At 44.5% G+C, this 19,962-nt stretch overlaps 1 protein-coding gene across 2 annotated transcripts in view; it reads right to left on the bottom strand.

Annotated features, from left to right (window-relative positions):
- Positions 1-3,992: 3,992 nt before the first annotated feature.
- FYCO1 (FYVE and coiled-coil domain autophagy adaptor 1) overlaps positions 3,993-19,962 on the bottom strand; it is a 99,931-nt gene continuing 83,961 nt past the window's right edge. For both annotated transcript variants that reach the window (XM_043965173.1, XM_043965172.1), the window contains exons 15-18: positions 18,983-19,078; positions 15,946-16,156; positions 11,481-11,590; positions 3,993-9,409 (exon numbers count right to left, since the gene is read on the bottom strand). In XM_043965173.1, coding sequence (XP_043821108.1) covers positions 9,334-9,409; positions 11,481-11,590; positions 15,946-16,156; positions 18,983-19,078 — 493 coding nt within the window. In that variant the 3' untranslated portion in view covers positions 3,993-9,333. The remainder of the gene's footprint in view (positions 9,410-11,480; positions 11,591-15,945; positions 16,157-18,982; positions 19,079-19,962) is intronic.

Genomic DNA, 19,962 nt, shown 5'->3' with positions numbered 1-19,962 from the left:
ACCAGGGAGAAGGAAGCTACTGATTTTAGGGGGGCTGTGAACTTGTATGGGGAGAAAACCCATATTTTTATTGTGGTTTCATGAATCCCTAATTAAAACTGAGCATTTCCTTCAATTATTTAAAACACATGATACTGAGAAGGGATCTATAGGTTTCCTTCACCAGACTGGAGAGGGGGGGGGTGGTCTGTGACACAAAAAAGTGGAGAACCCTGCTCTGCACTTTCTCTTGGATCAAGCCTGGCAACCAACAGAGTAACAGGTTTTTCAGACTCTCTTTGAATCTGTTGAATACAGAGGGCCATTTTCCTCTTCATCCATTCGATTCAATGAAAAAAGAATTCATTGAACACTTATTATATACTTGGCCACCATGCTCATATTTCTATGGTTACTTTAAGGTTTGCAAAGCTTTCTCTATACATCATCTCATTTGATCAGTAAAATAACCATGTGAGATAAGTGCTATTATTATTCCTGTCTTCCAGAGAAGGAAACTGAGGTTAGAAAGATTACTTGCCTAGGGTCACACAGTAAGTCACTGAGCCAGAATTTAAATCCAGACCTTAAAATCCAGTTTCCCTGACTCTGGGTCCAGCGGTCTAGCTACTTTGCCATCTTGCCTTTTACCCCTGCCATCCCAACTCATGTTCTCCCTTTCTGTACTTATGAATTATCATCCCTTCTAATAATCATGAATAACTTTTCATGGTGATCAGACCTTCTTTGAGAATGAGTTTGGTTCCAGATGCTGTCAGTTGTCCAGCTGTCCCTAATGGCAGCATCCTTGGAAGGGCTGACATTGAGCCAAAGCATCAGCATTTCGAAGGCTGGCCACCATTATCCCCAACTCTACTCAAAGAGGCACACCAACCATTCTTACAGGGTTAAGTGGTCTGGGAATAAAATGACTTGGATTCACCGCCCCCCCCCCATCTCCCCACACCCACAGCATCTGTATAGTCCCTGCTGTATAAAACTAGATATTTTCTGGGGCTTGCCTGTGTTCCAGTGATGTCTTCCGCTGGCTGACAACCTTCAGCAAGGCCCAATGGTCAGCTGTGTCCTTGAGGTAGGAGAACTACTAGTTCCCCTTCTTGGAAGCTCTTCCCAGTCAGGTGCATGGACTCTGTAATGTCAGACCTCTTGAGAGTGGCCCCATCATTTACCTGATGAGTCAGGTGACCTTGGCACAGTTACCTCACTCCCTCATCTCTAAAATGGGGGGTGGGAGCAAATGGTCTCCAAGGTGCCATCTAAGGCTAACTCCATAAGCCTAAAGAGAACATTTCTTCTCCATTTTCATCCACTCCTACCCTCCTTCCAGCTGGAACTTGTGTTTCCCATGCCAGTGAGCAGATGGCACCCATCTCACTGACCTGGAAGACTGAGCAAGGTCTTTCTAGGACAAACTCATCTCTTATTCCATCTCTCCATAGGTCTGGGAGCTGACACATCCCTGGCCTCGTGGGCCTTCCTAGAGAAAACTTCTTGCTCACCACACTGGCTGCCAGACTCAGTGCCCAGTCTAGTCCACTCGCCAAGCTTCCTTTCTGCTCCTTGACAAGCATATCTCCCTACCAGAGGTATCATGGCCCATAAGAATGAAATCCAGGTCGGGGCTGAGATGGGGAAGTGGCTGTGAGAAAACCTCTCTCAGTGTATGTGCAGAAAAAACTTCAGGGAAACCACAGACATCTGTTACTTCAAAGGTGAGAGACAGACAGAGACAGAGACAGAGATGGGGGAGGGAAGACAGAGATGGAAAGAGAGGAGAGAGACAGAAGGGGGAGGAAGGGAGAAAGAGGCAGAGAGAAGAGACAGAGAGCCAGAGACACAGAGAGACACACAAAGAGGAAGAGACAGAGAAGAGAGACACTGAAAAGAGAGAGACAAAGGCAGAGACAGAGACAGAGATGGGGGAGGGGAGACAGAGATAGAAAGAAGAGAGACAGAGAGGAGAGAAAGGGGGAAGAGAGAAAGAGGCAGAGAGAAAGAAGAGACTCACAGAAAGAGAGAGAAGAGATAGGAAAGAGGGAAAGGCAGAGACAGAGACAGAGAGAAAGAGGCAAGAGATAGAGAGAGAAACAGAGACAGAGAAGACACACAGAGACACACAAAGTAGAGAGACACAGAGGAGAGAGACACAAGCAGAGACAGAGACAGAGATGGCTGGAGAAGGGATGAGAGACAGACAAGTAGGCACACAATGTCTAGCAGATGTGCCCTCCTGTGTCTTCACTATCCTTATAGAAGGCAGTGAGTGTGGGAAAAGTAAAAGGCTGACCTTCCTTTCAACCCCAAGAAGCTTTCATTATTGCATTTTGTAGGTTTTCACTTCCAAAACAAGAGGCCATTTTTTTTTCTTTTTCTTCTGTGGACAGCGCTTGCTTTGCCTGTATTTATGAGTAATACTCCTTCTCCCCCACTCAGTGCTTATAACACTCTGACCTGCCCTGAATTTTCCCACGAATCTTCATAGTGAGAGGTGACGACCTTTCACTTCAGGGAAGTTCCCCTGAGTCATCTGCAGACATCTCACCCTCTTCCTCACCTCCTGCTCTGACAGCTCCGTGGAAAAGGTGGCTCTTCTGAGTCCTGACACTTCTGCAGAGCCCAGACTTTCCATCGATTAAAGGCTCCTGGAAGAGCAATGACCTAGGATGTCTCACCTTTGTTTCTTTTCCAAGAAACAGAAACCAGTAATTGGACCCAGTCACACCTGGCCACCCAAACAAGATGACAGGACACCATGGGCTTACCTTTGACAGCACTGCATCAAAAGGTCTGTGGGCCAGGCCCTCAAGCAATAGAATTTCTACCTTTTCCCAGGAATGCCTGTCTAAATCACCCTTTCCAAACTACAGTTCAACCTGATTATTGGGTGGTAGCAGAACTATTTAAAAATTTTTTTTTTCAAATAACAAAAATATTTTTTCTTTCCCTCTTCTTCTCATCTTCTATTGGAATTGAACAACCCCCTTTGTGACAAATATGCATAGTCAAACAGAACATATTCCCTCACTGGTTATGTAAAAAAAAAATGTATGTCTCAATCTGGACCCTGAGTCCACCACCTCATTATTAAGGATAGGGCAGCATAATTCATCATCAGTCCTTTGGCCCTGTGGTGGATCAGAGCTCTAATATCTTTCAAGGTAATTTTTCATGACAATGTTATTGTCACTACACCCATTTTTTTCCTACTTCTGCTTAAGTTTGCGTCGGTTCATACAAGTCTTCCCAAGTTTCTCTGAAAGCTTCCCCAGAAAAGGACTATTTTTCAACATAGGGGGATGAGGAAAGGTGAATGGTAACCAAGTAGCCAGTTTCTACACCGCACTGTCCCATGGCCTCAGGGAAGTGAGGCAACTTGCTTCAGGTTCCAAAGCTAGTATCTGAAGGTAGGATTCAGATCCAGATCTTTTTCTGAACTCTAGTAATCTCCACTTGACTTTGCCAAATCTGATTTGTGATGAGGTCTTAGAATTTCCGTTTAGGAATACCTACTGATAGGTGTTTGACAGACAGGGCAGTGTGTGGATTAGAGAGGGCTAGGCTTGGTGTCAGAAGGCCTGAGTCTGAGACTTTGTCTTTACCTTGACTGCTTGTCTGGCCCTAGAAAAATGACTTAATTTCTCTGAACCTATGTAAAATGGGAATGGTACTCTCTAATCGAGCCCACAGAGCAATTGTGAGAAAAGCATGTGGTAAACTTGGAAATGTATGTAAATGCCAGTGATTGCTATCTCAAATAGGATCAAATGATCTCAATAAAGCAGGCTAGGAGATGTCCAAATGGTCAGCACACAAAGATTCTGGGGTTGAAGAGCCCTGGTATGCCTGTACCACATAAAATAATGGCCCTAAAAGGGGAGCAGAAGAAGCAAGTGCTCTTGTCTTCTGGGGTCCTCTAACCCTGTCCCTGGGTCACCGTAATTCACTCCCTGCCCACACACCATGTAAATGACAATAAGAGACATCACTCTAAATGACATTTTTTCCTTTTAATTCCTGAGATAAAAACCAAAAAGGCAAAAAGCATGAAGCACCTCACATGGTGCAGTGTATGTATTGCTAATAAATGAATACACTTAAGTGACAAAAATCTGTCGCCCCAGCGCTACAGGTTGGTTGGGGTGGCGTCCATGTTTCGCACAGCTTTTCTTGGGCAATTCTTTGGCAGATGTCACTGAAACAGGAGCCCAAACAAGATGCAGGATGAGGCCAGATCCACTGAAGGTTGGTCTCACTAAATATAATTCCAGCTGTCAAGTCGCAGATTCCAAGATCTGCGTGCCTGCTCTTCAGCCCCTTTGAATAACGCGTGGCCAGGCCTGGAGGGGGCCTTGCCCTGGTTAACCTTTCAGATATGTAACCACCTACTACCTTTTTTTTTTTTTAAAGAAACATTAAAAGACCAAAGAACATGCAGTGAATTCAGTTTCCCCTGCCTTTTGGAAGGACCCCATTGGAAACAGTGAAATAGAACAAAGCGCACTGAAGGTTTCACAAAGAAAAAAGTGGAATTTTTTGACACCTGGATTTCAGTTCACCAGTGACACAATCTCATTCGATCACTCAGCATTCCCCCTATCTTGTTCTGACACTCAGATCAGGTGTCACTTTAGCAGCAAAGCTTCTCTTCTCTATTCCCCACCCCCACCGACCTTGGGATCAAATGGACCTCAGAAGGAAGGACCTGTAGTTAATGCCCCCTCCCTCATCTGTGGGCATAAATTATCACTTAGTTGAACAGAAGCTTCCTGAGGGCAGGAACTGGTTCATTTTTGTCTTAGTGCCTCCAGTGGCTGGCATGGTGCCTTGGAGACTTGAACAGAGCTAAGGATCCACAGGCACCAAAGCTCAGCTTCTTAGCTGAGGCCACAACCAACATTTAGTATGAAACCACACAGGGCTGCAAGGAGGAAAATGTAAGTCACGTCTTAAAGCACAGCTTTTCTATTAAAATAAAAGTGGTTTCATTTCATCAGGAGTTTGCCTTTGACCCTGTCTGTACCTCATGCTTTAGCCATCTTTGCCATATTTTCCTAGCATTTTGAGTAGGACCTGTATCTAGGAGCACTACTAAGCAACAGGACTGATGACCCCAGGGAGCAGGGGAAAATCAGTCTTGTTTTATATTCACACATTGTCCTTTTCCAAAGCCCTAATGATTGATTAATTCTCAGGTTTCTAGATAAGAATAAGGGCAGGGAAAGGCTTTGCTTAATCTTATCTTTCTGAATCCCCAATGCTAGAATCATAAAGTGCTTTCTTAAGTATGTACTTAGAGACAATTTTTTTTTTTCCAACAATGAAAAACATGAACTGGCTTATACCAGAATATGACTGGATAAATGTGACCTGGTTCTTGGAGTTGTGAAGTACAACTAATGGTTCAGGGCAATGGATATCCAAGTAACTTGGGACCTACAAAAAAAATAAGTTATCTTTCTGCTGGATGCTTTGTAATCAATTTTTTTTTTTGGTGAGGCAATTGGGGTTAAGTGACTTGCCAAGGGTCACACAGCTAGTAAGTGTTAAGTGTCTAAGGCTGGATTTGAACTCAGGTCCTCCTGAATCCAGGGCTGGTGCTCTATCCACTGCAACACCTAGCTGCCCCTTTGTAATCAATTTTTTAAGAAAGAACAATAGTAATCTGGAATTCCAAGGATGCTTCCTATTGGATTATTTCTGGTCAATGGGTTATAGTTGGAACTAAAATATTCAACAGCTCCCAGTTATACAACAAAACCCCAAACCCACCGCACCTAGTCAAGTTGGCAATCTAACTGTAACTCAAAGTAACACAGTTTAAAGCCACACCTAGAGGTAAGAGCGGTCATTGCATAGGCTACAGTGTTTCCAATCTTAGAATCCATTAAAAAGCTAAATGCCTCATTAAGAGCATAAGATGTGTCTAGCACAGAAAAATAAATATGCAGCTACTATTATAGCTAGTGAAGTGACTCTGGCATGATTTGGGCAGCCCTCTGAATACGACAAAGTGCCATTCATTTTCAATCTCATTGCCCAACTCCTAGAACAATCAAAATTCTATGCATCATCCTAAGTAAGGTGTCTCCTTATGACCTCCATGCCTGGCTTCCTAAGAAGCAATGGATTGTATTTTTTTTTAATCTGTAACATGTCCTCCTACTAGAGTCTATGACAGCAAGACACAACAAACCTCAGCTGGAAAGACATATTTTACTACCCGACCCAATGCCTTGGGTGTAGTAGAAGTCTGTACATATTTGTTGGCAGTGGTGTTGATCATCAAGACAATGTTATCAGCTAGGGGTCAGGCTGAGGCTCCTGAAGTGGCCCTGGTGCCCTAGATAAAACTGGTTGCCACAAAGTACATTCAAGCTAGATGAAGGTTTACTTTTTGATTTCTAGCTTCTCCCAGCAATGCAGTCAACCCTTGATTCTTCACGGCAATGGAGGAGGATGGTGCCTATGACCACTGGAGCCTCAAGTTTCATAAACCTTCTTGTGGGGCTGGTTTGAAGTTCTATCCAGTGTCCAGAAGGTGGACAGTCATGAAATATTTCCAAAACAAGCAACTAGCCCTGAATAATCTCTTCTTGATAAGATTTTGGAGCTGAAGGTTCACTGAAAAGAGATTTGTGGCTGCGCCTCACTCACTACAACAACACTTTCCCAAACTTTGTTCCCATCTCAAACTTCTTCTCCCAGCTCCCCTCTCTTCTCCCCCACTTCTTCCAAACCCTGGAATGAAGATCACTGCTACTGCTCCTTTCCCACCTGAGGGAATGCATCAATTGGCTTTCTGCTCATGGAGGGTGGTTCAAGGGACTTGAGTCAAACCTCCTAAATAGAAGGCAGGCACCATTCATCATTCCTGTTGCTCCCTCTCCCTGATTCAAAATGGCCAACTCTTCTGTTGCAAATCAGCAGCTTCCCTTTCTATACGAGGCCCTTCAACTCAACATCTATTTCTCTTCCTCTCTTCACCCCAAAGTTCATAGTTGCTAGAATTAGAGTGTCCGTTGTAGCATGTGCTGGACCTAGCAACACTTGTCCTTCTCATCGGTACTTAGAATCACAGAATATTAGAATTGATTTAGCACAGAGGCTCTTAAGCTGGGATCCATGAATTTGATGAGTATTTTGATAACTCAATACAATTCGGTTCCTTTGTAATCCTGTGCATTTTATTTTTGGCTTTCAAGATCGCTGTGAGAAGAGATCCATGGGTTTCACCAGCCAGCCATGATGCAGATGCATATGACCTGTGCTAGCCTGAAGTCCTCATTTATATTTTATAGATGAGAGTGAAGTGACCTGAACAAGGCTGTGCAGCTAGTGAGTGGCAGAGTCTGAACCTGAAGTTGGGTCCTCTGAGCCCCCAGTCCATTGCTCTTCCCAATGTACTCTTTCTTCAGGAGCACCACATCTCAGGAAGCACCTGAGGTCTGAGGGACACAACCGACCTTGGAAAAGTCAGTTCAGGAAATAAAGGCAGAAAATGATGAAAGCAAAGATGGTGTCCAGTGTTTGGGAAGAGGAAGGGGCCAGTGAAAAAATGTCATTCTCCTTGAGAAAAGTCTGTGGGATGAGAGCAGATGAGCTCTTTAAAAGGCATGAGATGGGAACAAGGGGGAAAAAAAATGTGGCTCTGCAAATCATATGTCCTATATGTGTGCCAGGGCTAAAGACTAAATCAAAGAATAAGAACGCAGTAAATACATCATGATTTTGATGCTTACATATCTATTCTCAAAGAAATATTCTTTCAAAAGTGATTGCTTTCGGAATCAGAACCATGCTTTGGTTAGAGTCATCAGCAAATGAAAACGTATTTGTATTTCTGCAAACATATTTGCATTTAGTACCAGGGAGCCAGTTTCAGTTGAAAAAACAACAACATCCATTTCCATGCCAAAAGCTCTACTCAAGGCAAAAGGTCTTCCTGGGCTCTCTAGCTGGAGAGAAGCATAATGTCAAATAAATGCAAAACGACTTTCTTTTCCTTTTCCCATCACAGACATCAGCAGGCATGTGTCCAGTGTGAGAATAGCCACTGACTGGGACTCCAGCTCAGACAACCTGATCATTTGATTGTTTTCACAATTGACACTTATATCTGTGACTGTGTCCCTAATGGAGTGACTCTACCTACCCATGTGTTTAGAAGGCTGAAACTCAAGAGCCAATCGTGCAGTTATTTGAGGAGACTAGACATAGAGGGAGGCTTGGGAAGGAGGGCAGCAGGGACAGGTTTCTCAAGGGCTAAGCTGAGCTTCTGAGAAGCTCCCAAACTGGGGGGACAATGGGAGGGATAAGGGAACATGACCAGGCTGAAGACCAAGCATTCAGAAGTCTCATCTGTCTCAGTCTCCATATGAACATCAGATTGGAAGCCCTTTGAGGGCAGGAACAGTTGTTTCCTTTTTTTGTTTGTTTGTTTTGTTTTTTTGTTTTTTAGTGAGGCAATTGGGGTTAAGTGACTTGCTCAGGGTCACACAGCTAGTAAGTGTCAAGTGTCTGAGGCCGGATCTGAACTCAGGTACTCCTGACTCCAGGGCCGGTGCTCTATCCACTGCGCCACCTAGCTGCCCCCAGTTGTTTCCTTTTTGTCTTTGTATTCTCAGCACCCAACAAGCCTTGCCCATAGCTGGTGTTTAATAAGGAGCTGCTGAACTGAACTGACTTTTCTATCTCAACAATTGTTTTGATGGCTGCTTTGCATGATTGATTTCCTTGAGTATTTGCTGGTGTTTAAAAGGTGCTAGAAAAGAGATACCAACCTACAGCATCATGCTGAGGATGGTGATGGCTACAAACCATGGCTGATCACTGCCACGAGCAGTGTGTCTCTCTTCACTCCATTCCAAGAGTTTGGATGATTCACCCATCCCTCTGCTCCAGACTCCCCCCTCCCCCCCCTCGGCTTTTATAAACAGGGGCCCTCCTGTTTTCTTGGGTACAAACAACAGCAGGTATAAAAAACAGTTGTCCAGAGAAGAGACCATCTCCTTTAAGTATCCAAGTACTGCAAACTCAAGAGAATACCCCTGGGAAATTCACAGTCATTGGTTGTTAATCTTAAATCCCCATCAGGCTGTGACTGAGGTCCTTCAATAGTAGAAGAGAGAGATTCCTGGGTCACAGGAAGCTGCATGGCCAATAGCCATCTGTACACGGTACAGAGCAGAGTGTTCTGAGACAGCGGAGGCTTCTGGGAGCGTGCCCAAGATGCTCCAGGCTTTCCTTCTGTTCTTTAGTGTTTCTGTGGAGCATAAATAAGAGTAGTGTTTCCCGGGGATAAAGTGAAGCGGTGAAGATGGCAGGCCTTCTAATCTATGGAAAATCACTCCCGTCGTAGATCACGGGCCAGTCAACTGTCAGGTGATAAAAGACTTTTTTGGAGATGAACCTGAAGGGGGCACAAAGAAAAAGCAGCCTGTTAGTGATGGTCCAGATGTGACTGCCAGATCTTTCAATGGGCATGTCTCTCCCTTGTAGCCACTGTCAGCGACAGGCAGCCAAGGACCTTGCTGTCATGTGCAACCAGGCTATGAGTCAAGTCTTCATGAGGAAGAAATGGTTCCAACCCCCTTAACAAATAAACCTTTTGTTAGTGTACCCACTCTTACTTACCTCCAATGAGATAACATACCAAAAACACTTTGTAAGCCATGTAATGTTTAAAATCTAACCGTGATGTCTAAAAAGTCTAATGTGTGGTCGCCTTAAATTAGAAGCTTTAGCACCAGTCTTTGGGCATGAAGAACATGTGGAGTTAAGAAAAGGACTATCTAGCCTAGAGTTTCAGCCTGGTCTGGTTCTTCCTCAAGTCCTCCGCCATGAGCCTGCTTCAACCATGAATTCCCCCCAAACTGAGTGTGGAAGCTCTTTATAGGTCTGGAGCAGAGGTGGTCCTTACACGCTGCTTCAAGCTGATTGGTAGGTGTCATCCAAATCCATTGGCTTATTGGACTTGAAGGTGGTCTCGAGTTAAGTTCCAAGTCCTTAGCTTCTGAGAACACTACCTCCTTAAGGGCCAGCCAGGTGTGGTTACAATCTAATTAACTTGAAGTAGGCTAATCAGCAGTCAATCACTCTCACTTAATTCAATCAGTTTAGATTAATCTCCAGGTGGGCCTCTGAGTATCTGCCAAGTCCCATTGTTTTCTCCCTGGCCCATGCACGGATCTTCTGCCTTACATGGGTTGTAAAGCTGCGCATTCCCGGAGGAAGCTGGAGACTCACTAGTCCCCATGAGATGAGTGCCAGGACCAGCAGTCCCCATCAGCAGTCATCATCACCATGGCCCCTCATCTCACATCAGAAATGAACAAACAATAGCAATAGAGGAAGGACTGGAAACGTGCTATAAGTCAGCCTGGGGAGCTGAGTCAGGGACTGTGTTTCAATACTCTTTCCCCCCAGCTCTCAGGTGAGCATTCCTCCATTGAACTATGGGAGCAGAGGTTAAAGCCAGATGTTGGCAACCTGTGGTGCACACAAGAGGTGATCTTAAGTTGTAGGTGGGTACCAGGCCTTCCCAAACTGAATCTGAAGACCATTTGTTTTCCCATTCCTGCTTAATTCTTGCTAAGGAGTTAACTGATAACTGAGGTATTAGCTCAAATGGGGCTTAAGGTGTAGCCCTTCCCTGGGGTATTTGTGTTTTTGAAGGCCAAAGATCATATGGGAGGAGAAGAGGGAGGAAAGGGGGCTGTCTTACCATCTACTCACTACTGGCTATTGCCCAGGTGGATCAGGAGCATCTAATCGTGGGAGTCTAAGGTTGCAGGGAGTCTCCTCCTGGGGTATATAAGCAAAGATGTCTGTGCTGAAATCGGGGCTCATCAGGCAAGCACCCCCATCCTTTTCCTCCTCGTGAACTTGGCACAGAACTTTGGGAAAGTTGCCAGCCCTTGACTTAGGTATTTGGAAAATAGAAAAGTAACTGATCTAACAGTGACATTAACTACCCACATCTCATGTAGCAGCCAAGAGGTGAGGTGGTTATCCTAATTCCTGTGCTAGAATGTGACCCTTTAGGAATGTGGATATCCCGGGTATGCAGGGGTGAGGAGTCACCTTGCAGCTGCTTATTTTGAACTTGGCTGTGCAGCCTCAGTGTGGTTTCACCCTGGGTGTCACTACTGGGGCAGAGTGTAGGAGCTGATAGGTGGCACAGTGGATAGAGCACTGGCCCTGGAGTTAGGATGACTTGAATTCAAATCTGAACTCAGACACTTAATAGCTGTGTGACCCTGGCCAAGTCACTTGACCCCATATCCAGCTGTCTCCAGGAGAGAGTGAGGGTGGTGATTTTGCACAGCCCTCTCTCGCTTAAATCCAACTCACTGCAAGTCATGACAGCACCTCCTGATGTCATGGTCCTCTTCAAGAGTGAAGGACAGACAACAACACTCTTGTGGCAACACAAGTAAGAATGCCTTCAATATTATTCCCAGGGAAAAAACTTCACCTACCTGGAGAAGGTGTTGTCGAATATCAGGATGTAGATCCCTGGATTCCTGACCTTCAGCTGACCTTTGATGTTTTCACGGTGGGAATTGCAACGGGTCATGGGAATGAGAACCTGAAAATCAAACCAGAGAAGATGTGACGGCCAGTTTCAGAGCTGGAACATGCTATAGTCTCAGACAAGGTGTCAAGCTAGGATACAGTTGTCTTAAAGACCCTTTACTCCATCCCCCACATTTTATATATGAGGAAAATGGGTATTTGCTCAAAGCTAGAAAGCAGCACAGCTTGGACTAGGGAGTTGGGTCTAAATTGTGGATACCCTTTGACCCAACAATACCACTATAAGGCCTATACTGCAAAGTGATCAAAGAAAGAGGAAAATGACCCATATGTACAAGAATATTTATAGCAGCTGTGTGTGTGTGTGTGTGTGTGTGTGTGCATGCACGCATGTGACGGGGTGGAGGAGGAAGGGAGGGGGAGACGGAGGGAGGGAGAGAGAGGGAGGGAGGGCAGGGAGGGGGGAAGGAGGAGAGGAGGGAAGGAGGGAAGGAGAGAGGGAGAGGGAAGGAGGGAGGAGGGAGAGAGAGAGAGAGAGAGAGAGAGAGAGAGAGAGAGTAACTAAACTGCAAGCTAAAAGAGTTTCCCATCAATTGGGAAATGGCTGAACAAATTATGGCATATGAAAAGAATGGAATTCTATTGGGTTGTAAGAAATTACAAAAGAGATGGTCTCAGGGAAATCTGGGAAGACTCATATCAATTAATGAAGAGCCATGTGAGCAGAACAAAGTGGAGACATACAATAAAAACAACATGGTAAAGAACAACTATTCTGAAAGATGACACCACACCCACCCATGATTCCAGATGATTTATGAGGGAGTGAGCTATCCACCAGACTCTGGATAGAGAATGATACCTGTCTACTTTGGGACATGACCAATGAGGGAATCTGTTTTTATGTACTATGTATATTTGTTACAAGGGTTTTGTTTTGTTTTATTTGACCATGGGAAGGGGGAGGTAGAAGGGAGAGAAAATACAATTTTTGTTAATTAAAAAAAAAAATTCTCCCACCCCCACTAAAATGGTAGCAAAAGACTTTCCCAATAAAATCCTGCTTTATTATGTCATGAAAGAGCCCCTGCTTTGTGAAGGCTGCATTAATGAAACTTGATTTGTGGCAGGCCCTACGCACCAAGCTGGAAACAGGCCCAGGCAACAGCCTGTCCATTTCTTTGTATCTCCAATAATGAACACAGTACTGGGCACATGAGAAGTGTTTAATAAATGCCGGTCTACTGAATGTTTTGCAAGGACAAGCCCAGCGTGGATCAAGGAGAGGTTCATCACAAAAGGTTGGTCATCAGCTAGTGAGTTTTTCTGTTTAGCCACAACACATTATAGCCACAAATTGGGGGACTCGGGAAGGATCATAAAACCAGAAAACTGAGATTTTTCCTGGGTAGAATATACCTCACTCCTAGACTCAGGTGTGCTTCTTTTCATTAAAGACTGTACAGTAGAATCAAATCCTTTCAACCAAAAACATTTTACCTCCAGAAAAGCCCATGTGGATTCTGAGGTTCAAGCCATGGCTTAGTGAGGCAGCAAGAAGAGATTTACTCTCTTCTAGAATGCTTGCAGCATCTCAGACTGTGAGATCAGAGACAGATACACATAGAGTGGACACAATCTTGCTGACATTTCTTCCCATACTAAGAATCCTTGAGTTTCTATATCTGGTTCTAATCTGGTTAGAATTTCTATGTTTGGTTCTAATTTTATTAAAAATAAATCCTAAGTGCAGTGGATAGAGTCCTGGCCCTGGAGTCAGGAGGACCTGGGTTCAAATTTGGCCTCAGACAGTTACTAGCTGTGTGTCCCTGGACAAGTCACTTAACCCCAACCGCCTCAAAAAACAAAACAAGTGAAAATAAATAAATCCCAGGATATTCAAGTTAGAATTAGACCTTATTCTAAGAGATGATTACTCCAACCATTTAAGAATCTGTGACTGAACTAGAGGGTGGGTTAACACCTTCCAACAGTGCAGAAGGAAACCCCTCCATGCCTCTATAGACGGCCTTCAGCAACTGCCATGGTCGAGAAAGTAAGCGCCTAGTGACTAAGAGGCGGGTGATGACTCTCTCTGAACACCGCTAAGAGCCTGGCTCAGCAGACAGACACAGGGCCTGTCCCTGGGCCCACAGCAGGAGCCTCTGCGGAGTGTGCACTTCAGTGACACAGCCTTTGAGGAGCCAGGGTCACCTTCACACGACCATGGGGCATCAGAAGAGGCTATGGCTGAGGAAAAGATCAGGTACTTTGAAAAATGTGTTCAAGCTCCACAAATTCAGAATCCACAACAATTGGATGATGGGGCTGGCCCGTCAGACCTCGACACTATGATGAAAATAAATAATACAAGCCAGGCTGCAAGAGGGAGAACGTTCTCTCTACCATTAGACTGGGAGCTCCTTGAGTACAGGGGCTAGCCTTGGCCTCTTGCTATATCTCCAGGGTTTAAGACAGCACCTGGCACATAGTAGGTGCTTAATAGTTTATTTCACTCAGGAGGGGGCATTTCCTCACCCTTCTCTCCATCTGATATGTGAGCTCCTGGCATTGGCCCCCTCACTCCCATCCTATTTAAACCTGGGAATTTCTGGTTTATTCAAGGCTATTTTGATTGGGTAGCTACTCTTTTTTTCCATCCAAATTGTTTTCCAAGTTGGTAACTGGCTCCAGATCACTCAGAAGCACGGCTACTAAAGAAAGAGGAAAACTCCTGACTCCTCTTGTGCTTGAGTGAACAGACCTCACCTACTGGTCATTGGCAAGACCCCAGGTCTGTCAGGGAGAGCTCTCATTTGGTGGAGGCAGATCCACTTGAAGCCAATAGGAATTCATGGACACAGGTGGAGAAATGATGTTACAGAAGTGTGCCCCAGGGTTCATCCATAGTCAATTAGTTAACCATATTTATTGACTGCCACAAAAGACTGAAAACACTAATCATCTCAGTGATAGAATTCATAATATTTGTTAGGCACTGACCACAGGCATGGCCCTGTGTGAGGTGCCGTAAGGGACACAAAAGGAGGAGAGAACATGGTGGCCTCCTGGTGGGACCCGACAACACAAGTGGAGACATAGAGCACAAAGACAATGCAATGTGGTCTTAAAGTGATCTGAACCACAGAAAAAAAGCCTATCTTGGTCCTCCTAAATCTTAGTGTCTTCCCTCTGAGGCTCCCCCAAACTTAGTCCGCATCTTCTTGGGGAAGCTAGGTGGCTCAGTGGATAGAATGCCAGTCACAGAATCAGGAAAACCTGAGTTCAAATCTGGCTTCAGACACTTCCTAGCTGTATGACCCTGGGCAAGTCACTTAGCCCTGTTTGCCTCAGTTTCCTCATCTGTCAAATGAGCTGAAGAAGGAAATGGCAAACCACTCCTATATCTCTACCAAGAAAACCCCAAATGGGGTCACAAAGAGTCAGACGTGACGACTGAAATGAGTGAACAACAATCTTATTTCTGCAGTTGCTTACACATTGTCTTTCCCTTTTAGATGAGGGGCTGTTTTTTGCCTTTCTTTGTCTCCCTAGCATTTAGCAGAGTGCCTGACACATAGTAGTACTTAATAAATGCTAGTTGACTGACTTTCTGACTGAAAGGGCTTTGGCTCTGGCAGTCAGAGAACCTGTAAAATAAAGGGTTTGGGAACCAGAGCCCCTGAGGTCCTTTCCTGCTATAGATCCAGGATTCTCAATGACCCAGAATCACAAGGTCTATGGGAGAAGGAGGTCACTCCATGACCTGTCTTGGAGGGTGAGTTTGTAGAATCAGCTGCTGAGACAAGCTTTGGGACTTCCTTTTCACCCTGATGTTTTTTCAATGTTATATTTCTGGGGAGGGGGGATAACCAACTGCTCATACTCCAGATGGGTTAAGAGGCTCGGCTGGGATGAAAAGCCTGTCTGAGCACACGGTGCAAGCAGCCCAGAACACAGAACACAAGTGGCTCCCTTCTGCCCCCTGCTGGTTTGCCTGGAAATAACAATAGGAGCTGCCGTGGCACCACAGACAAGGGACCAAGCTGGTAGGGACATGCTGTTAAACTTTCAGTATGAACACTGACATCTCAGAAATGAGCAAACACTTCTAATGAGGTCTTGGTTTATTGTTCTGTTGATGTCTGGATGAAAGGAACGGGGAAAATGGGAATAATGTAGATTAAGTCCAAAAGTGTGTTATGTGAACATTTTTTCCCAGAGAGCCAGCTGTTAAATATCTACCAGCACACACCGGGCTGGGAGCTACCAACTGGAAAAGTGGTTCCGCCAGCTTTGGGGGCAGAAAGATCCGGAGGGAGCTTGTCCAAAAACCAAGACTTCTGAGGGTTTTACCTCTGGATTTGTTGTGTTATGGGGTAGCCCCCCCGAAGGACCCTCACTCACCTTACACTGATCCAGGGCGGCTTGTTCGGATTCTTGGAAGACCACACTGAATGATATGCTTTTGGGGTCAGAGGAGAAGACCCAGCTGATGGTGAGGCCAGTCTCAGTCACAGTGATCGGGATGATGCTGTAGGTGCTGGATCTGACAAACAGCTCCCTGTTGCCTTCCCCAAAATTTAAAATCTCATCCACTGTCAGGGGTAATTTTATCCTGAAAGAAAGATGTGGGGCATAGGGTTAGCTGGGTGACCAATGTCCAGCTGTGGCTACCAGCAACCTCTCTCTTGTCCATTCAGCAGAGGAGGAGAACTAGAAGTCTTGGGCCCACTGTTTCCCACCAAGTAGAGATTTTATTTTACTTTACTTTAGATGGGGGTGGGAGGGTAGAGGGGGGATTGTGGGGAGTTTGGTAAGAACTTTATTTAAATAAACTTGTTATTAACATTGGAATTACTTGACGTACATAAAATAATAAGATCAAGCAAAGATTTCAAAAGGAAAACTCTTACCCTTTGGGAGCTGAAAAATTTCTGATTCTGGTAAAGTAGGAATTATTTGGGTGGTCATTGGGATTATATTAACCAATCAATCAAAAATCAATAAGCACTACCCCTTGACCCAGCAATACCATTATTAGGTCTTTTTCCCAAAGAGATCATAAAAAAGGGAAAAGGACCCATATGTACAAAAATATTTATAGCTGTTCTTTTTGTGGTGGCAAGGAATTAGAAATTGAGGGGCTGCCCATCAATTGGGAAATGGCTGAACAAGTTGTGGTATATGAATGTAATGGAATACTATTTTGCTGTAAGAAACGATGAGTAGGTGGATTTCAGAGAAACCTGGAAAGACTTGCATGAACTGATGATGAGTGAGATGAGCAGAACCAGGAAAACATTGTACACAGTATCATCAACATTATGTGTTGATCAACTGTGATAGACTCGATTCTTCTCAGCAAAACAATGGTACAAGATATTTCCAAAGGACTCATGATGGAAAAGGCTCTCCAAATCCAGAAAAAAAAGAACTGTGGAATATGGATGCATATTGAACCATACAATTTCTTTTGTTTTTGGTGCTATTATTTTTCTTTTTTGAGGTTTTTCTTTTTGCTCTGATTCTTCTTTCACAGCAAGACTAATGCAGAAATATGTTTAATGTGATTGTACATATATAACCTATATCATATTACTTGCTGTCTTGAGGAAGGGGGGAAGGAGGGAAGGGAAGGAGAAAAATTTGAAACTAGAAATCTTATAAAAACAAATTATGAAAACTATCTCTAAATATAACTGGAAAATAATAAAATACTTTGATAATTAAAAAAAAGAATCAATAAGCACTTATTAAGTGCTTACTGTGGCCTGGAGCTGAGCCAGGTGCTGGGGAGACAAGTACAAAGACTGAAACCATCCCTTCTTGCCAGCTGACAGTCTAACACAGGGGTTCTTAACCTGAGGTCCATGAAATATTTTTTAAATGATTCCAATAGAATTGGTTTCTTTCATCATCCTGAGAAAAGGCCCATTGTCTCCACCAGACTGCCTAAGGAGTCCATAACACACAAAAAAGTTAGCCCCTATTGTAATGGGGAAAAAGGAGGCACGTAGGGATTGGAGGGGGAGGAAGGTAGTTAGATCCCCAGCCGACTTTAGTTTATTTCTCCTAGCTCTTTATACTTCTCTGTGTAGGCAAGAAGATGGAAAGTTAACCCCATCATTTGATTTTTGGAAATAAGGAACAACAAAAAAGAAAAGTTATATTAAAAAGTGGAATAGGAGACAGCTAGGTGGTGCAGTGGATAAAGCACTGGCCTTGGATTCAGGAGGACCTGAGTTCATATCCAGTCTCAGATATTTACTAGCTATGTGATCCTGAGCAAGTCACTTAACCCTCATTGCCCCACCAAAAAAAAAAAAGGGGGGAATAAAAAGAGAGAACTTAACCCTAAAGATGTTATGTTTGTTGTATTACTGGGGCCTCTCCCATAAGTTTAGAGGGTTTATCTGAAGTAAATATTCTATACTGATACAGCATTGAATTAGCAGAGATTCTGAATAGGGAGGGAGCCACAACTACAAATGCTAGTGGATGGAGTGCTGGAGGACCTGGTTTTCACTTATTTATTTATTTATTTATTTATTTTTGGTGAGGCAATTGGGGTTAAGTGACTTTCCCAGGGTCACACAGCTAGTAAGTGTCAAGTGTCTGAGGCCGAATTTGAACTCAGGTCCTCCTGACTCCAGGGTCGGTGCTTTATCCACTGCGCCACCTAGCTGCCCCCTTGGTTTTCACTTATGCCATGACACTATATGATCATAGGCATGCCATTCTCTGAGCCTCAGTGTTCTAATCTGTAAAATGGGAATCATAATAGCAATAATACGTAATGAGAGGCAACATGGCCTAATGGGTAGAGGAGCCGTCTTACAGTCAAGAAGATCTCCTTCCATGTAGAGTAGTTATGTTTCTACAATGGTGTAAAAGGATATAGGAAAGAAAAGGGAGTTTGGGGATGTCGTTGCTCATATTTCTAAAGGGGGCTAAAAAAGGGCAAAAGTTTGTGTCCTAAAAGCTGGGGGTAAGGTTTATTCCCATGCTCGTGCCTTCAGGGCTCCAAGAGACATATATAAACAGTGACATTTATCTATGGAAAAGGCTTCTTGGTGGTCCCAAGTACTGGGGTCACCAGGGCAAACAGGCAATTCTCCCATGAAGTTCTCATTCTGTATTTCTCGGTCTAGTTCAGCTCATCAGTCAGGCAACAGCAGGGAAGGAAGGACACGGGAGAAGGGGCAAGAAGGGTCCAGAGAAAGATGTTGGCATTTCTGTGGGGGTGTCAGCTGAGGAAAGGGCCACGAGAATGAAAGGACTGCCCGAGGTTGCCAAGATTAGGTAAACTTGTCGATAATCTTTGACCTCCAATGAATCAATGCCTGTACGGTCCCAACCAAGTGGGGCTCCTCCTTGGGTCCCCTCCTCCCCGCCTCAGTGCACTCCAACCTGGCCAATGCCACGCTGCATCGGTACTCACATCAGTTCTCCAGACTTCAGCAGGCAGATCTCTGCGTCCTGGCCTATGGGCATGTCCTCGGAGTCATCAGGTGTTAAAGAGTTGGATATGCTGTCCCTGTGAGGTCAAAAGCACAAAAATGGTCTCCAGTCAGGCATAAACACACACAAGAGAATCCCTTTGTCTTGGTAAGGTGTGTTGAGCGCCATCGTCTAATGCTGCATTCTAAGAAAGCAACATCTTCTCCAGTCCTGACTGCGATGACGCTTTGGGCATCTTTGAAGAGGGGCACCCCAAACAGCTCCGTTGGATGTTGGGTTTTTGTCCTTCTTTCTCACATGGGGAAGTAATGTCATGACTTGCAGTGAATTGGATTGAAGTGAGGGAGGGCTGTGCAAGGTCACCAGCCTCGCTCTCTCCTCCAGAGCCATCTGGGTCCAGTGGAGATGGTCCTGAATGCTTAAGACAATTGGGGTTAAGTGACTTGCCCAGGGTCATGCAGCTAGTAAGTGTCTGAGGTGAGACTTGAGCTCAGGTCCTCCTGATTCCAGGGCCAGTGCTCTATCCACTGCACCACCTAGCTGCTGAATGTTAAGGACATGTTGATTGACCAACATCCCCATAACTACAGAATTACATTAACATGATATTGTTGCAATAAGCCAGAGCAGTGAATTAAGTCCAGTTAGTTCTGAGCCCAGATGTAGAGTCTATTTATAAGCTACCAGAGAGGCTTAAGTAAGATCAATTTAATTCAATTCAACATGCACTTACTCATGTTCAAACCACTGCATTAGGCAAGGAGAAGATAAATTCCTTCTTTCAAAGAGAGGGATTGCCTTCTACTGGAGGGAGTGTAATGTTTACAAAGAGAAGTCAATGTAACATGCTCTGGAAAAAGGGAGAGCACTGAGGAGTGGGGGCTTCAGGGAAGGCTTGCTGGAGGAGGCTGATTATCAATCAACCCTGTCGACGACACTATAACATGTGAGTCTGTTTTT

The sequence above is a fragment of the Dromiciops gliroides genome, chromosome 5 (genome assembly GCF_019393635.1).
Source record: "Dromiciops gliroides isolate mDroGli1 chromosome 5, mDroGli1.pri, whole genome shotgun sequence".
In the NCBI taxonomy this organism is placed as follows: domain Eukaryota; kingdom Metazoa; phylum Chordata; class Mammalia; order Microbiotheria; family Microbiotheriidae; genus Dromiciops; species Dromiciops gliroides.
Note: the sequence above shows the minus strand (reverse complement) of the source record. Positions and strands in the feature narration are given on the sequence as shown.